At 45.5% G+C, this 18,234-nt stretch overlaps 1 protein-coding gene across 1 annotated transcript in view; it reads left to right on the top strand.

The window, feature by feature from the left end:
• The window catches only part of PDE6A (phosphodiesterase 6A), a 76,511-nt gene extending 61,671 nt beyond the window's left edge, over positions 1-14,840 (top strand). The window contains exons 18-22 of the mRNA XM_020885379.2: positions 9,648-9,711; positions 9,975-10,049; positions 10,729-10,812; positions 13,127-13,274; positions 13,673-14,840. Coding sequence (XP_020741038.2) covers positions 9,648-9,711; positions 9,975-10,049; positions 10,729-10,812; positions 13,127-13,274; positions 13,673-13,746 — 445 coding nt within the window. The 3' untranslated portion in view covers positions 13,747-14,840. The remainder of the gene's footprint in view (positions 1-9,647; positions 9,712-9,974; positions 10,050-10,728; positions 10,813-13,126; positions 13,275-13,672) is intronic.
• The last annotated feature ends 3,394 nt before the right edge of the window (positions 14,841-18,234 follow it).

Below are 18,234 nucleotides of genomic sequence, written 5' to 3'. Positions count from 1 at the left end.
GCCAGTGATTTAATAAATCATGTTAATGGGGCAAAATCTCCATAAAAACCTCTGAAAAACAGTTCAAAGAGCCACTAGGTCAGTGATCACATCGACATGCTGGGAGGGTGACGTGTCTGAAAAGAGCGTGGAAGCTCTGTAGGCACCCCCAACCCCATTCGTTGTCCTATGCATCTCTTCCATTTGGCTACTCCTAAGCTACATCCTATATGGTAAACTGGCAAACAGAAGAGTTTTCCCAAGTTTTATGAGTTGTCCTAACAAGTTTTTGAACGAACCTCTTGCCTCTATAGTCAAGTCAGAGGTGTGGTAGCCTGAGGCTCTGATACTTGCAACTGACTTCCATGGTGAGGGCAGTCTTGTTGGACTGAGACCTCCAACCTGCAAAGTCTGATGCTAGTCAAGTGTTCAAAGTGAATTGTATTGAATTGAATTGAATCAGAGGACACCCAGTTGGTGACAGAATTGGTTGTTTTGAGGAAAAAACCCAACACTTGCCTCCTCTGCTCTGATTATCTTGGAGTGCTCCGGTCAGTAAGCTTCACCTTGTTTGAGGTCCACACCTCAACCCTTGAGTTATCTTTTTTTTTTTTTTTTTCTCCTCATCCTGAGGTATGTGGGATCTTAGTTCCCTGATCAGGGATCAAACCCATGCCGTTTGCAGGGGAAGTCCCTGTGGAGTCCTAAGCACTGGAACACTAGGGAAGTCCCAACCACATTTGCGAGTCTTCTGCTTTGCTATCTCTTGGGTCACCCTAATTCAGTGTGCTTACTGTAGGACCAGGATGTTACAGTACCTTCAGAATCAGGGTGTGACTTCCACTTGTCATTAAATCCTTTTGGTCTCCACCTAATTGCGGGTTTCACACCTGGTAATATGACAGACCACGCCCTGGATGGCTTAGAGATCCTCCATGGCTAGAGCGTGAGGCCGGCCACCAGCCATGAGCTAAGAATGGCAATTACCTTTTTAATGGCTGAGGGAAAAAAAATCAAAAGAATAATCAGTTCAGTTCAGTCTCTCAGTTGTGTCCAACTCTTTGTGACCCCATGGACTGCAGCATGCTAGGCCTTCCTCTCCATCACCAACCACTGGAGTTTACTCAAACTCATATCCATTGAGTTGGTGATGCCATCCAACCATCTCGTCCTCTGTCATCCCCTTCTCCTCCCTCCTTCAATCTTTCCCAGCATCAGGGTCTTTCCGAATGAGTCAGTTCTTCGCATGAGGTGGCCAAAGTATTGGAGTTTCAGCTTCAGCATCAGTCCTTCCAGTGAATATTCAAGACTGATTTCCTTTAGGATGGACTGGTTGGATCTCCTTGCAGTCCAAGGGACTCTCAAGAGTCTTCTCCAACACCACAGTTCAAAAGTATCAATTCTTCGGCGCTCAGTTTTCTTTATAGCCCAACACTCACATCCATACATGACCAATGGAAAAACAATAGCCTTAACTAGACAGACTTTTGCTGGCAAAGTAATGTCTCTGCTTTTTAATATGCTGTCTAGGTTGGTCATAACTTTTCTTCCAAGGAGTAAGTGTCTTTTAATTTCATGGCTGCAGTCACTGTCGGCACTGATTTTGCAGCCCCCAAAAATAAACTCTGTCACTGTCTCCCCATCTATTTGCCATGAAGTGATGGGACCAGATGCCATGATCTTAGTTTTCTGAATGTTGAGCTTTAAGCCAACTTTTTCACTCTCCTCTTTCACTTTCATCAAGAGGCTCTTAAGTTCTTCACTTTCTGCTATAAGGGTGGTGTCATCTGCATATCTGAGGTTATTGATATTTCTCCTGGCAATCTTGATTCCAGCTTGTGCTTCATGCAGCCCAGGATTTCTCATGATGTACTCTTTAAATAAGCAGGGTGAAAATATACAGCCTTGATGTACTCCTTTCCCCATTTGGAACCAGTCTGCAGTTCCAAGTCCAGTTCTAACTATTGCTTCCTGACCTGCATACAGATATCTCAAGAGGCAGGTCAGCTTCAGGCAGGTCTGGTATTCTCATCTCTTGAAGAACTTTCCACAATTTGTGGTGATCCACACAGTTAAAGGCTTTGGCATAGTCAATAAAGCAGAAATAGATGTTTTTCTGGAATTCTCTTGCTTTTTTGATGATCTGTCGGATGTTGGCAATTTGATCTCTGGTTCCTCTGCCTTTTCTAAAACCAGCTTGAATATCTGGAAGTTCACAGTTCACATACTATTGAAGCCTGGCTTGAAGAATTTTTTTTTTTTTTTCTGGCTTGGAGAATTTTAAGCATTACTTTACTACTGTGTGAGATGAGTGCAATTGTGCAGTAGTTTGATCATTCTTTGGCATTGCCTTTCTTTGGGATTGGAATGAAAACTGACCTTTTCCAGTCCTGTGGCCACTGCTGAGTTTTCCAAATTTGCTGGCATATTGAGTGCAGCACTTTCACAGCATCATCTTTTAGGATTTGAAATAACTGGAATTCCATCACCTCCACTAGCTTTGTTCGTAGTGATGCTTCCTAAGGCCCACTTGACTTCACATTCCAGGATGTCTGGCTCTAGGTGAGTGATCATACCATCGTGATTATCTGGGTCATGAAGATCTTTTTTGTACAGTTTTTCTCTGTATTCTTGCCACCTCTTTCTTAATATCTTCTGCTTCTGTTAGGTCCCTACCATTTTTGTCCTTTATTGAGCCCATCTTTGCATGAAATGTTCCCTTGGTATCTCTAATTTTCTTGAAGAGATCTCTAGTCTTTCCCATTCTATTGTTTTCCTCTATTTCTTTGCACTGATCACTGAGGAAGGCTTTCTTATCTCTCCTTGCTATTCTTTGGAACTCTGCATTCAAATGGGAATATCTTTCCTTTTCTCCTTTGCTTTACGCTTCTCTTCTTTTCACAACTATTTGTAAGGCCTCCTCAGACAGCCATTTTGCCTGTTTGCATTTCTTTTTCTTGGGGATGGTCTTGATCCCTGTCTCCTGTACAATGTCATGAGCTTCCATCCATAGTTCATCAGGCACTCTATCAGATCTAATCCCTTGAATCTATTTCTCACTTTCACTGTATAATCATAAGGGATTTGATTTAGGTCATACCTGAATGGTCTAATGGTTTTCCCTACTTTCTTCAATTTAAGTCTGAATTTGGCAATAAGGAGTTCAAGGTCTGAGCCATAGTCAGCTCCTGGTCTTGTTTTTGCTGACTGTATAGAGCTTCTCCATCTTTGGCTGCAAAAAATTAATCAATCTGATTTCGGTATTGACCATCTGGTGATGTCCATATGTAGAGTCTTCTCTTGTGTTGTTGGAAGAGGGTGTTTGCTATGACCAGTGTGTTCTCTTGGCAAAACTCAGTTAGCCTTTGTCCTGCTTCATTCTGTACTCCAAGGCCAAATTTGCCTGTTACTCCAAGTGTTTCTTGACTTCCTACTTTTGCATTCCAGTCCCCTATAATGAAAAGGACATCTTTTTGGGGTGTTAGTTCTATAAGGTCTTGTAGGTCTTCATAGAACCATTCAACTTCAGCTTCTTCAGCATTACCGGTCAGGGCATAGACTTGGATTACCATGATATTGAATGATTTGCCTTGGAAACGAACAGAGATCATTCTGTCATTTTTGAGATTGCATCCAAGTACTGCATTTCAGACTCTTTTGTTGACTATGATGCTACTCCATTTCTTCTAAGGAATTCTTGCCCACAGTAGTAGATATAATGGTCATCTGAGTTAAATTTACCCATTCCAGTTCATTTTAGTTCGCTCATTCCTAAAATGTCGATGTTCACTCTTGCCATCTCCTGTTTGACCAGTTCCAATTTGCCTTGATTCATGGACCTAACATTCCAAGGTTCCTATGCAATATTTCTCTTTACAGCATTGGACTTTACTTCCATCACCAGTCACATCCACAACTGGGTGTTGTTTTTGCTTTGGCCTCGTCTCTTCTTTCTTTCTGGAGTTATTTCTCCAATGATCTCCAGGAGCATATTGCACACCTAACGACCTGGGGAGTTCATCTTTCAGTGTCCTATCTTTTTGCCTTTTCATACTGTTCATGGGGTTCTCAAGGCAAGAATAATACAGTGGTTTGCATTCCCGTCTCCAGTGGATCACATTTTGTCAGAACCCTCCACCATGACCCATCCATCTTGGGTGGCCCTACATGGCATGGCTCATAGTTTCATTGAGTTAGACAAGGCTGTGGTCCATGTGATCAGATTGGTTAGTTTTCTGTGATTGTGGTTTTCATGCTGTCTGCCCTCTGATAGAGAAGGATAAGAGCTTATGGAAGCTTCCTGATGGTAGAGACTGACTGAGGGGGAAACTGGGTCTTGTTCTGATGGGCATGGCCATGCTCGGTAAATCTTTAATCCAATTTTCTGTTCATGGGTGGAGTTGTGTTCCCTCACTGCTATTTACCTGGGTCCAAACTATGGTGGCATCTAGTCAAGGCTATGGTTTTTCCAGTGGTCGTGTATGGATGTGAGAGTTGGACTGTGAAGAAAGCTGAATGCTGAAAAATTGATGCTTTTTAACTGTGGTGTTGGAGAAGACTCTTGAGAGTCCCTTGGACTGCAAGGAGATCCAACCAGTCCATCCTAAAGGAGATTAGTCCTGGGTGTTCATTGGAAGGACTGATGCTGAAGCTGTAACTCTAGTACTTTGGCCACCTCATGAGAAGAGTTGACTCATTGGAAAAGACCCCGATGCTGGGAGGGATTGGGGACAGGAGGAGAAGGGGACAACAGAGGATGAGATGGCTGGATGGCATCACCGACTCGATGGACATGAGTTTGAGTAAACTCCGGGAGTTGGTGATGGACAGGGAGGCCTGGCATGCTGTGATTCATGGGGTCACAAAGAGTCAGACACAACTGAGTGACTGAACTGAACTGACTGAACTGAAACTATGGTGGAGGTAATGAAGATAATGGCAAATAATATTTCCTGATAAATAGAAATTATATGAATTCCAATTTTAGTACCCATAGATTGATTTTAATAAAGGGCCACATTATGACATTTGTGGGTGGGTCATAGGTACTTTTGCTTTAATGGCTTCTTCCTCCATTTAAATAAATAAAAATCATATTTCATGACTGTTAATATAAATGCAAATATAATCCAGGCTTAACTCATTATTTATATATTCACTATTACTATTTTTTTTAAAAGAAACTAAAATTTAAATATTTTCACAAATTCCTAAAAGTATCCTGAACCCTACTTAGGCACTGCCTTAGAGATAAGTGACCCTGTCATTTCTTTCTTTATTTTTTTTTACTCAGCAGCTCATCCTCCCCTTCCCCATTCATCCAACCATCTAGAAATGAATGTTAAGAATTTAGAATCTGCCCACACTCTGTCTGTGGAGTGTTTTCCTCCCATGGCCACTCTTGCCTTTTGAGACAGACCACATTCTGTCAATGGAATGTGTACCTCAGTCCTAAGTCCTCAGCAATCTGTCTGGGGCCTGGCATGCAGTGAGCACTCAGCAAAGGTGTTCTGGGTAAGTTAACAATCTCCAACTCACCTCAAGCCCCAGTCCACGAAGCCCAGGCCTCAGCAGCACCTTTCTGGTGCACCAACTGATCTTATCTGTGGCTGCTTTCCCATTGCGATGATGAAGCTGAGTAATGCAATCGAGTCCACATGCTCTGCAAAACCTAAAATATTTGCTATCTGGCCCTTTACAGAAAAATTTGGTGCCTCCTGGTCTAATGTTTTACAGATGAAAAAAATGAGGCTAAGAGAGACAAAGTGACTTGCCGAGTGTTGCATGGGCATTCGTGGAACATCAACCAGGTCACCCTATCCCCCTCCCATACACCCATAGCTTTTCTTGGCTCCCTTCAAACTTCCCCTGCAGGCTACCCACTTCAGACCAAGGGTAATTCCAGGAAGAGTCTGAATGCCTCACAAGGGTGCCTGGGATGCTTCCACAGTCAAGCTTCGAGCCAAGGGTCGAGAAGAAGCACTGCTGAGCATCCCAGCTGAGCCGAAATAATGTTTGCTTTGGGCCTGGTGGGCAGGAGCCCAGCCTGGTGATTAATATGATGCAGATGATAGTGATGAAGATAAGATGATTTTATAAGTGCTACCATGGTCCTTATGTGTTGGTCACAGTAACCCCTGGGACAGATATATTGCATTAAGCTCATGAAATTGCTGACTTTCAACTGTTTTTTGTTTTTTTAAACTTTTTATATATAGCTGAAGAAAAATGGTGTAATAGTTTCAGGTGAACTGCAAAGGGACTCAGCCATACATATACATGTATCCATTCTCCCTCAAACTCCCATCCAGGCTGCCACATAACATTGAGCAGAGTTCCATGTGGTATATATTAATAGTAGGTCCTTGTTGGTTATCCGTTTTAAATACAGCAGGATGTACATATCCATCCCAAACTCCTTAACTATCCTGCTCCCCATCCTTCCCCCTGGCAACCATATGTTTGCTAAGTCTACTAGTCTCTGTTTTTTAAGTTTATTTGTATCATTTCTGTTTAGATTACACATACAAGGAATGCCATGATATTTCTCCTTCTCTGACTTACTTTCCTCAGTATGACAGTCTCTAGGTCATCCATGTTGCTGTAATTGACTGTTTCTGACCCACAAAATCAGAATTTTGTACGACCAAACCTAATGTGACTATCTCATTTCACCAATGATCAGAGAGAGCCTCAAAGACCTAAGTCACTTGTCCTGGACATGACAACTAAGGACAAGAGTGAGGATCTAATTTCTCAGTCTGACTCCAAAGCCTTGCACTGAATTTCATACTATTCAACTTCACCCCTTCCGACTGATGACTTCCACCCACCTTGAGGATAAGGTTCAGATTTCTCCACAAGTCTTCAGGACTTTTGCTCTCTTCTCTGTAATAACCACGATGTCCTCTTTCATCCTGACACTACCGTCTTCCTCACTCTGCATGTCGAATCTATCCCCAAGCGTGCTGAGTTTATTTTTAAATGCCTTGTCTGTCTGGACACTTCATTTTATTGCCACATCCATCTCTTGTCTGGACCCTTCAATGGCTTCCTAACTGGGCTCCTGGGACCTCATTACCGAAGCCACTGTGGTGTTCTCTGCAAAATGCAAATATGACCCCTCCCCTACTCTTCAGTGACTCTTCCTGTTGCTCTTAGTATGAAAATGTCCCCTCCCCTGGGCTCTGGGTCTACCCTGCTCATCTCGGGTCCCCTCTCAATATCTCTTCCATCTACTCCCTGAGCCCCTGCTTGCTTCCAGGCTTCCTTCCACCAAGGCCTTTGCACTAGATCTTCTCTCTGCGTAGAATGTATTTCCCCTCTGCTCCTTACATGACTCCCCGCAGTCCTCTCTGGGTTCCTAATGCCTACATAGCATCTTGGTCAAGGAACACCTAAGGCCACGGTGCTGAGGTGAATGTAATGCCTTGTCTTTAGGACACGAAGCTTGGGATTGCCTTTCTGGTGTCTAAGTGTCCCCCACCCCCAGCGCCCATCCCATGCACATACCAAATATCTATCTATAAAACACTTAGGTGTTTCCCTAATTGCTGGGAGTAATTGTCACACACTTTTCTTCAGCCAGGGAAAGTAAACATCCAGAACTCTCCTGAGTCCACTCACAATGTGGACACTGACAGGTAACAAGGAATCAGTGACTCCTGGATGCGCAACCAAGTGTTCATTTGCTTAATGTGTTTGATAGTAAATGTAGCATGTTGACAACACTTAACATTAAGCATCAGGCATGTGTTTTGATGTTATTACAAGGAATAAATGTTTTTCTATGGGACTTCTTTGTAGCTCATATGGTAAAAAATCTGCCTGTAATGCAGGAGACCCAGGTTCGATCACTGGGTCGGGAAGATCCCCTAAAGAAGGGAATGGCAACCCACTCCAGTATTCTTGCCTGGAGAATCCCATGAACAGAGGAATCTGGTGGGCTACAGTCCATGGGGTCGCAAAGAGCCGGACACAATTGCACGACTAACACTACCACTAAATGTGTTTTTAAGAAGATATAGGCATTCCTGAAAGCTTATTTACTTAAAGAATTTTTTGAGTTTTTGAGGGTTTACTTAAGGATAGTTAAACTTGTTAATATTTCATAACTCTTAAGGCCTCCCAGACCAGCTTATGTAACCTATGCCAGATATAGCTGGTTAACTGTAAAATCATCCAAATGCTAGTTAGGTCCAGAGCCCCAAGCTTCTCCAACTATCCCCCACAGTCCCTGCCCGTCCTCTCACCAAGTGGGGTTGACTCGACCACATGGGGCTGATCCCATGCTCTCCCAGCCAGGAAGTTCAGGCCCTCCTGCAGTCCTTCCTAAGCTGCTGCAGCATCTCTCCTTCCTTCCTTCCTCCCTTCTTCTCTCTGCTCTATCCTGAAGGTGCTACCAAGCAGCTCTGGTGAGGTCATGATCTGACCCTGAAATGTCAATGCACTGCCTGCTTAATGGATGGGATTAGCACCCACAGCACATGACCCTGGATTCCCATCCCAGACTTCATGCCACTGTGCCCCATCTGTGAAACACCTTATTAAATTCCCTCCTCTTGCTCCAATTCTTTTCACATGTCCCTTCCCTTTCTGTCTTATGTCATACCTACCTATGTAACAATACCTGTCTTACCTTCCTTTTACTGTGAAAGTCCTTTAAGAGTTTACCTTTTAATCCTTTCTTTCTTGCCTCAGTCTGTTCCTTTACTTCTTAACATATGGCTTCTTCACAATGACCAGGGTCGTCCTCCTTTCATCATGCATTACCTGATGGGGCAAAAATTAGTTCTCAGGAGAGAAGCAAAAAGATCTCTCATAATACTGTGATCTGTGGCCCTCCAGAGGTACAGTATGTCTGTGTTATTAAAATTTCATGGTGAGGTGGTTATAAGAAAGATGTATAAAAAGGTTCTTTGACAATAGATCAGGGAGGATGAAGAGAAAAAAGGTTGAGAAATACTGTTCCATTCTAGTCAGAAAGAACTCTGAGGATGTGATGAGATTTAAATGAAATTGATATTTATAAAATGCCTAGAACAGTGTGGGGCACATAATGTATAGAAACCCAATATACGTTCCTGGTAATTGCCAGTTTATTGTGCACGTGGGCTTCTCTGGTGGCTCAGACAGTAAAGAATCTGCCTGCAATGCAGGAAACTCCAGTTTGATCCCTGGATTGGGAAGATCCCCTGGAGAAGGGAATGTCAACCCACTCCAGTATTCTTGCCTGGAAAATTCCATGGACAGAGGAGCCTGGCAGGCTACAGTCCATGGGGTCACAAACAGACACGACTGACTAACACACACAAATTGTGCACGTAATATATATAGGCACCATGCTAAGATTTTTACACACATTATCTCATTGAATCTTGCACCCACTCCATGAAGAAAGTACCAGTATTACTACAGACAAGGAAACTGCGGCACGGAGAACTTAGTTTAATTGCTTAATGCCAAACTCCTAATAACTGACAAAGGCAGGATTTAAATTTGTTTGACTTCAAAACCTGACCCTCAGATGCAGTTGGGCATTGACACCTCTGCTCACAATGGGATGAGGCCACCTACTAGTAGGGGCAGAAAAAGGAGAGATAGATGGAATCAACCAGATATACAGCACTCCCTGCCTCCAGACTGATGGATGGTATCCTTGTGTGCAGGGCCATGATGATGACCGCCTGTGATCTCTCAGCCATCACCAAGCCTTGGGAGGTGCAGAGCAAGGTACGCACTCCTCCAGTCCTGAGAGAGGAGAATCCCAGTCCTGGTGACAGCAGCTAATGCAGCTTGGATTCTCTAGCTGTTGAGGCAGCCCACTGCTCCATCATCCTCTGGCAAGATGTGGCAATCCCTTGTGATGACAAAGTGGGATGGTAGGGCAGGAGTGGGGTGTTATTTGCTGAGCTGGAAAGCTGAGTGGGATGGGAGCAGGGGTAGGAGGACTGGGGCTGGGACCTGACTCCATGGAGGGTATCTGCCTGCTGCAGGTGGCTCTGCTGGTTGCTGCTGAATTCTGGGAACAAGGTGACCTGGAGCGCACGGTGCTGCAACAGAATCCCATTGTGAGTAGAGAAGGGACCTCAGCCTGATACTGGGCGTGTGATCTTATTTTGGTGGACAGCAATGATCTGGCCATGATGGAGAGATGTGCCCCTTTATCCCTGACACACAGATGTGTGACCTTACCACAGAGATGACCTTCCCCTAACGCAGTGGTTCTCAAAGTGTGTTCCCTGGAGACCACCATCAACCTTGTTACCTGGGTACACATTAGAGATGCAAATCCACAGAACACTCCACCCTCTCACCCACCGCCCCCAACCCGTGCACACCCTGGACCTACCTGGACAGAAACTCTGGGGGTAGGCCCAGCAACATGCTCCCTTCTAAAGTTTGGAGACCCTGTTCTAAGGTGTATCCTTGGCTCAGTCAGCTCAGTAGAGATTGACAAGTGGCCAAAACTTAGATTTCCCTTTCCGTTCCGACAGTCTAGGAGTCTACCTCCCATAGCTCTGTGCTAACAGCACAGACCAGGCAAGGGGAAGACCTGTCCAGCTGTGAATCTATCAGTGTTGAAAGGAAACTTGGCTGGAATGGTCCACTGGCTCCCCACCAGCCTCAGAGAGACCAGTGAAAGGGTTTTTGTTTTGGAAGAATGTTTCACTTCATAGGTAGGATGGGCCCCCTGCTGCATCAGCCCAGGAGAGGCCCAGTGCAGTTAACTCTCTCTCCCCCTGACAGCCCATGATGGACAGAAACAAGGCGGATGAACTTCCTAAGCTTCAGGTCGGCTTCATCGACTTTGTTTGCACCTTTGTCTACAAGGTAGGTCCTTCGCTTTCTCACGCCCAACAAAATGTCTCTGATGAGCCTGGGATTCCCAAATTATATCAGGAATAAAAAGCCCTGGCAAGTGACCTATGAGTGCTACTTTACAAAGTGCATCTCACCTCCAGTGGCATTTGGTTGTCAGGACAGCCCTGAAAGAGCTTCTGTGACTTTTCACCCAGGCCAGAGCCTGGAAATTCATACATCCTAAGTGAAAGTTTCTCAGTCGTGTCAGACCCTTTGCAACCCCATGGACTATATAGTCCATGGAATTCTCCAGGCCAGAATACTCAAGTGGGTAGCCTTTCGCTTCTCCAGGGGATCTTACCAACCCAGGGATCTAGGTCTCCCACATTGCAGGCAGATTCTTTACCAGATGAGCCACAAGGGAAACCCAAGAATACTGGAGTGGGTAGTCTATCCCTTCTCCAGTGGATCTTCCTGACCCAGAAATCGAACTGGGGTCTCCTGCATTGCAGGTGGATTCTTTACCAATTGAGCTATCAGGGAAGCCCAGAGTTGCTCAGTAAATAATTGTGGGTCAAATGACATATCATGTTTTCAGGCAGAGAAATGGGGAGCATAGCAGGTACGTGTCCAGTTAACTTCCCCAGCTGGCGGGAATATGACAGGTCACAGTTACTCAATTGTCGAAAGATACTCTGAATTTTCTCTTTGAGTTCTGGCTCAATATTAAAGCCTCCCTCTTGAGAAACCCGTCATGCCCCATCCATATTATCTGTGCCACCATCCACCTCCCATTGGCTATTTTTATTTTGGCTATGTTGTAAGAGGAGACAGATGTCAGAGAGGAGAAATGACAGGGCCAGGACACAGCATCAGAGCAGGGAGCCTGACCCTGTATTTGAGGGCTCTTTCTGCTACGTGAGGGCTTTCCTGATAAACTGATTGGTAAAGAATCCACCTGCAATATAGGAGACCCCGGTTTGATTCCTGGGTCAGGAAGATCCACTGGAGAAGGGATAGGCTACCACTCCAGTGTTCTTGGGCTTCCCTTGTGGCTCAGCTGGCAAAGAATCCACCTGCAATGCTGGAGACCTGGGTCTGATCTCTGGGTTGGGAAGATCCCCTGGAGAGGGGAAAGGCTACCCACTAAAGTATTCTGGCCTGGAGAATTCCATGGGCTTCATAGGCCATGGGGGTCACAAAGAGTCAGACAAGACTAAGCGACTTTCACTTTCACTTGAGCTGCAGCCCTTCTGCCTGCAGGGGGCGCACTAGTGCATCTCTGATATAACGCAGACTAACCAGGATCCTCCAAGCAAGAGGGCAGGGTAGCTGATGCTCTCTGTGATCATCAGTAATATACAAAACAATGGGGACTGGTCTAAGAGCTTTATGTGCTTTATCACAGCAACTCCATGAGGTACCGTCCCAATTTCAAGGGGACCTGCCCAGGGTCACACGGCTGGTGGCACAATTGATCTAAGCACAGCTAGCTCTAGCTGAACTCTGCAGTGGACCCTGGATGTGCCATTCTGACCTTATGCAAATCTCTGCCCATCTGCATCTCCATTTCTTCCCCTAAAAATCTAGGAGTGAGGAGTCTCATTGTCCTACCTGGCAGGAGTTTTCTGAGGACCAAAGGAGACACAGTGCATCGTAACCTGTCATTTGCTGTGCTCAAAGGCATTATTTTTATTCTAGGGCTAAGAGCCCTTCAGAATCCTCTTTGCATCCCGATATCCTTCAGCAAATACTGAGTGTCTTTGTGCCCCAAACCCTGTACTGGGCCAAGGTCACCCCAGTGAACGAGCAGAGATGTGCCTCCTTCCCAGTGCACAGCTCTGGAGGCAGACTGGCAGAGGGAGTCACTACAGTGAAATTCGATGTGGGAATGAACGGTTTGGGGAGCTGCTAATAGAGGACTCAACTTACCTTGGGGATCAGAAGGGGCTTCCCTGGGGAAGTGATGTCTGAGTAGAGCCCTCAAGGGAAAAGAGGGGGAAGTTAGTTCCAGCAAAGCGACGAGCTAGTGCGAGGCCCAGACAGAGATCTGGAATGTCCGGAGGGTTCCAGTTGGTGACGAGGAAGCCCACTGGGTCTGGGAGCCTTGTGAAGGAGTTTGTGCTCCATCCTGAAAACCAGGTGGTGGCACAGGAGGGTATTACGCAAGCGAGATATGGGACCTTGTGACTGAGGGCCCTGTACTGTCGTCTGAAACACCACTGGGTGACAGAAGCTGTCGCCCACCTGGGGAAGCTCACTCCAGTGAGGACCTGACAGACTGCTCTGCCTGGAGCCCGATCCCAGGGCTCCGCACCTGTGCCAGAGGCTCTGTCTGTTGCAGGAATTCTCCCGTTTCCACGAGGAGATCACTCCCATGCTGGATGGGATTACCAACAACCGCAAGGAGTGGAAAGCGCTTGCTGATGAGTATGACACCAAGGTGAAGGGGCTGGAGGAGGAGAAGCAGAAACAGCAGGCAGCCAACCAAGGTTTGTGGAAGGGGGAGGATGGGGGGTCCCAACCCCACACACACTGGGTGCTGGTGACCTTACACATGTGGGCCCATTCAGGCCACTCCACAACCCAATTGCCCCCATTCTACATATGAGAGCACAGAGGCTCGCAGAGGTGAAGTGTCGTGGTCAAATCACACCATCAGCAGTGGCCCAGCTTGGTTCCCAAGATTGAGGCTCCCAGCAAAGGAGCCTCCCCTCTACTCCTCCCCGACTGCCCCTGACCAGAGTAGGATAAACTCCAGTAGTAAAGTGGTGGATGTAAGGCCTCCAAAAGCCCTTGAGTTTGCAACTCTTGGTCCAAACAAGGTCAGAGGGAAAGCCCACTGCAGCCTCCTCTCACCTGGTGTGTTCTCTTTCCTGTCTGATTGCAGTAGCCGCAGGAAGTCAACCTGGTGGAAAGCAACCTGGGGGCGGGCCTGCATCCAAGTCTTGCTGTGTCCAATAGCAGAGCGAGGATCCAGGGCCCAGGCCGGTCCCACCCTTCACGGACGAGAGGACCCGGGCCGGTGGGAAACCACACACCACCTGCTCAAGAAGTCAGAGTTGTGGGGTTTGAAAACTGAAAGAGAATTTAGTTTACATCTTTCCTAGTGGCTTTCAAGCCTCTTTTCCAGCTGTGAGAACTTTTTATTGAGTGACAACTGACATTTTAGCTTTCACAGACTCAAACATTAGTGTCAGACCCACCTGCTTACCTAGAATCTTTTGCGTTCTTATACTTTCATTTAATAGTACACAAATATGCAATCATTCACCAAAGTAGAGAATTACACAATGAACTGCCACCTACCCATCACGCAGATTCTAACATCAGGATTTTTGCCGCATTTGCTTCATCTGTCCTTTTAGAGTTTTCATTTTTTTCTTAGCTGAAATATTTAGAAGCAAATTCCAGGCATATCATTGACTTGTCTATTATGCAACTTTAAAGATGAATGGGTGCTTTCAAACATAAGCACATCATGATCTCATGCCACACATGAACCCCTAGTATCCAGTTGTGGCGGATGCTGCGATGAGCTGCCCAGACCCTGTCCTGAAGACCGTGGTCTCAACAGTGATGAGCCCTGTCAACAGACAGCCCTCGGTCTCAGTCCCTTCGGGATTACCTCATCCACAGGGAGACAGTTTGCCTGAGGGTGGTGGCCTGCAGCCAATGACAGATCCATGCCAGGTGTTAAGCCCTGTCCATCTTGGCTTAACCCAGGACAACTTCGCAGCAATAACACACACATCCAAGATGAAAGGTCCTGGAAGATGCCACTCTTCACTGCTCTCACTGGGAGTAAGCAAGCAAAGGAAAATGTTTCAAGTTCACCCAAATATGGTACACAATTCAAGTCTCTTTTCCATATTCTCTGTCCAGAGATTGTTTCACAGTTGTCAACTGGCAAGTGTCTTTGCTTGAAACCATAATGTCAAAATACCTCTTTTAGCACATATATGTAGTGTGTTTGTGTGGAAAAGTGGATATACTGAAACAAGGGAGTCCTTGTTCAGAAGGTGGTACAGCTTTATTAAAAGTCATACTGGCAAAAACCTGGGAATGGAGGGATGTTATGGGAAGCAAGTCTGAATGGTTCCTTGTGATCCATGAAAAGTGCTATGGAGAAAGGACAAGTAAACTTGGAAAATTTTAGAGAGGCACCCTGGGCTGAGGTCTTCTCTGAGAGATGACCCTGAAACTAGAAGCATTTTTCTAGTTAGTAACCGGAGCAACCCTCAACAAGCACATAGGACCCAATAAAGAAAGACACACCTGAGCAGAGCTGCGGGTGATATTTCCTTTTTAATCTCCATAGTGTATTTGTTAAGTTTATTTATAAGCAGATCACTTCACTATTTACAGTACATGAGCATAGAGATTCTACAGTTTTTGTGATGTAAACAATAACTCCACAGTGGGAGTTTGAGAAAAGAAGCCAGTTCTTAAGTATTTACAGACGTTAAAATAGAACTTTATACTCACAGGATAATAATACATAGAGCAATTTGGTTAAATTATCTATGAAACTATAGAATCTGACAATGTACAAATACAGGAAAACATTTTCTCATTTAGAAGGTAAGACAGATAAATCACATCAGAAATAAAATAGGGACAATGACAACCACAATAATTAAAAGCAAAGAAGTTTTCTTCCTTGCCTCTCACAGATAAAGTATTTATATAAATAAGGACACAACCCAACAAAATGGAAAAAATATATAAAAAATCCTCTACCAATTAAAAAAAATAGCAAAACTAAAAACTCGATTCTCAATCATTAGCAGTGTCCTTTAAAAAATTAAAATTTAGCTTTCTATTATAAATAACAAAGCAGATGTGTCCCTCTGTGTAGGTGAAATTCTTGCACCTTTCTCAAGAAATGCATCAATGTAATTCCACACACACACAAACATAGGCGTGCAGACACACACACACACACACACACACACACACACAGCCTTGCACTCACGCACCCCAGGCTGTAGTTACCTTGTTGAGCTTCCTAATAAATAATGCCCCCTGTGGTAGTACCCCTGGGGATACCCAAACCTCACAAGGTGAGCCATTCGCTGGTTTGACCCTGTTACAGAGCCGGGGAAAGCCCTGGCTTCCTATTGCTCAGAATTCTCTAGGCTGCATGGTCACACCAAGAGAAAAGAATTTGAGTCCAAGATTTGGAAATGCTGGAAGGACCATAGGGACCACCTTGCCCTGTCAATTAAGGCTAGCTACAGACACCATCTCTTTAGAAACCTGGGGTGGGTGGGGGGAGGAATCTTGGGTTGGTTTCAACATTAGCAGCCACCTCTGGAAGAAGCAGATGCTCCAAGCCAATGCTAATGCTAATATCGCAGCACAAGGAAGTGAAGGGGGTGGGTGGGTGCGAATTTCCGGAGCAGACTGCCCCAAGTTGGACTTCTGGATGGTCATCTTCCACTGAAACCATTTGGAAATCCAAGCGGTCCACTTCCCTGGTCCACTGACCATCCTGACCACACACCCCTTGAGATTTCCAACCTCTTTCTGTTGGAATCAGAACATTCCTCAAGAAACAAAGTTGGGAGTAGTTTATGACTTTTTATTCCTAACACAAAAACATTTGACAAGATTTTTAAATACAAAATACAAAACAAGCAAATAAAAGCTGTTTGGCTATTCGGTAGACCATATCAAAGGCCACGGCCAGGCCCCCACAAAATCCTCACGCACAACCTCTCTGCTTGTCCTGAGGGTCCAGTGGGGGCCACCGAGCAGAGGTTCACTTAACAAGGTCAGCAGCTGGGCTGCCAGTATTGCAGTTACAGTAAACCCCTCCTGGGCACCTGGGCCAGGTCCACTCGTGTTTCCGCTGCCCTCAGGAGAACTAGTGTATTTTTCTGTCTGAGTGGTTGCTTCTGGGGCTTCTGACTGGTGTTACACTGGGCTCTAAACACATAGACAGTTCGCTCATGTCCTTGCATTTCATTCCCAACATTGGTGTTGGACTGCAAGGTGGTTGAAAGGCTTTATTTGCCTTCTATCTGGGTAGCTGGTGGATACAGTCTTTGGCCACTAGATGGCGACTAGACATTGATAAGGCAAAGTGCGGAGGTGGAAGCTGACCAATCCCTTCAAAAGTCACCCGTGAGCGAGGCTGGCAAAGTGGAGGTCTGGAGGATCCTTTGACAAAACATACAGCACAGAGGGGGTCCTAGCTATAAAACACCTCTCGGAGGTGTTGCACAGCCCAGGGACTGACCACCTACAAAACCCTATTCTCCGAGCCCCCAGTTTGGGCAGTTGGATTTCTGTGCTGCTTCTGAATGTGCAAGGCATTCAGATGAACTGGAGTTTTCTGAAAATCTGCCCCACAAAATCTCAGAGCCTCAGCTACCACTGCTATACCATTAAAGAAACAAAAAACAAAAGCTGCCCTAAACATATGCAGTGTGATCCATGCCTCCTGTTGCCCCGTATGTTTTACAATCATTTGAAACAAATGTGTGAAAAGTGCCTAAGTTAAGCTGTTTTGCAAAAACAAGTGTATTGCTAGTATTGTCTGAGAGCAAGAGAGAAACAGCCAAGTGGTCACAACATTCGGATTGAAAGCTGTTTGGTGGGGACGATGACAAAGCTAATGTGAGATCTGACATCACCATCCAGCCAAGCTGGGGTTTAACTTCTCACCATCCCCACCAGAAACTATGGCTTAGATCTGTCCTGGGGAGCTGGCCTCCTCATATAAGGTAACTCGGCCAGGACCATGTGGATTTGAATTCCCTGCTAGTTGGTTACCTTGCAGAGAACTCTCACCCTGAACATAAGCTGGGCACAGCCAGAGAATGGAATTGGTTTCATGAGTTAATGATGGTTTCCCGATGCTCCAGGATGGGAATCTTAGCCCATCAGAGGTGAAAGGGACTTTAGCGCTCAGCCCATCCAATATTCATTCCCATCTGTAAATGAGGAAACAGAGGCCCAAGATCACATAGAAAGTAAGAAACATTGGGTTTCTCACTTTAAGATGGCTTATAGGTAAGTGACTTACTCTGCAAACCCATTTCAATTGGCTGTGCTGTCTTCGTTTTTTTTTTTTTACAAAAATAGGTACCAGATCAAAAAGCATCGCTCCATTTTCAGGACTGGCCCTAGGATGGGTTCTCCCTTGGCTGATATCTATGAAGGCATCTCTGCCTTCCTCCCTCACCAGCCCCTTTGCTGGCCCCCTGTCCCAATGCCTAGGAGAGGACCTCACATAGCCCAGGGAGATCCATGTTTGCCAGTATAGAAACATGGAGCCAGGCTTAGTGTCATGGTTTTCTCAAAGTGCTTTTATTGGCTTAATGCAAAGTCAGCCTCTGCCTGCTTCCTGGGCGTTCTACAGCCGGCTCCAGGGGCCCTCCGCTCTATGTCTGTTTTGAGCCAAGGGCATCTCTATGCATGAAGGTTTCCCAGTTCCTGAGC

Source organism: Odocoileus virginianus, chromosome 3 (assembly GCF_023699985.2).
Source record: "Odocoileus virginianus isolate 20LAN1187 ecotype Illinois chromosome 3, Ovbor_1.2, whole genome shotgun sequence".
NCBI lineage: Eukaryota > Metazoa > Chordata > Mammalia > Artiodactyla > Cervidae > Odocoileus > Odocoileus virginianus.
The sequence above is the reverse complement of the archived record's forward strand: the minus strand, read 5'-3'. Positions and strand labels throughout refer to the sequence as shown.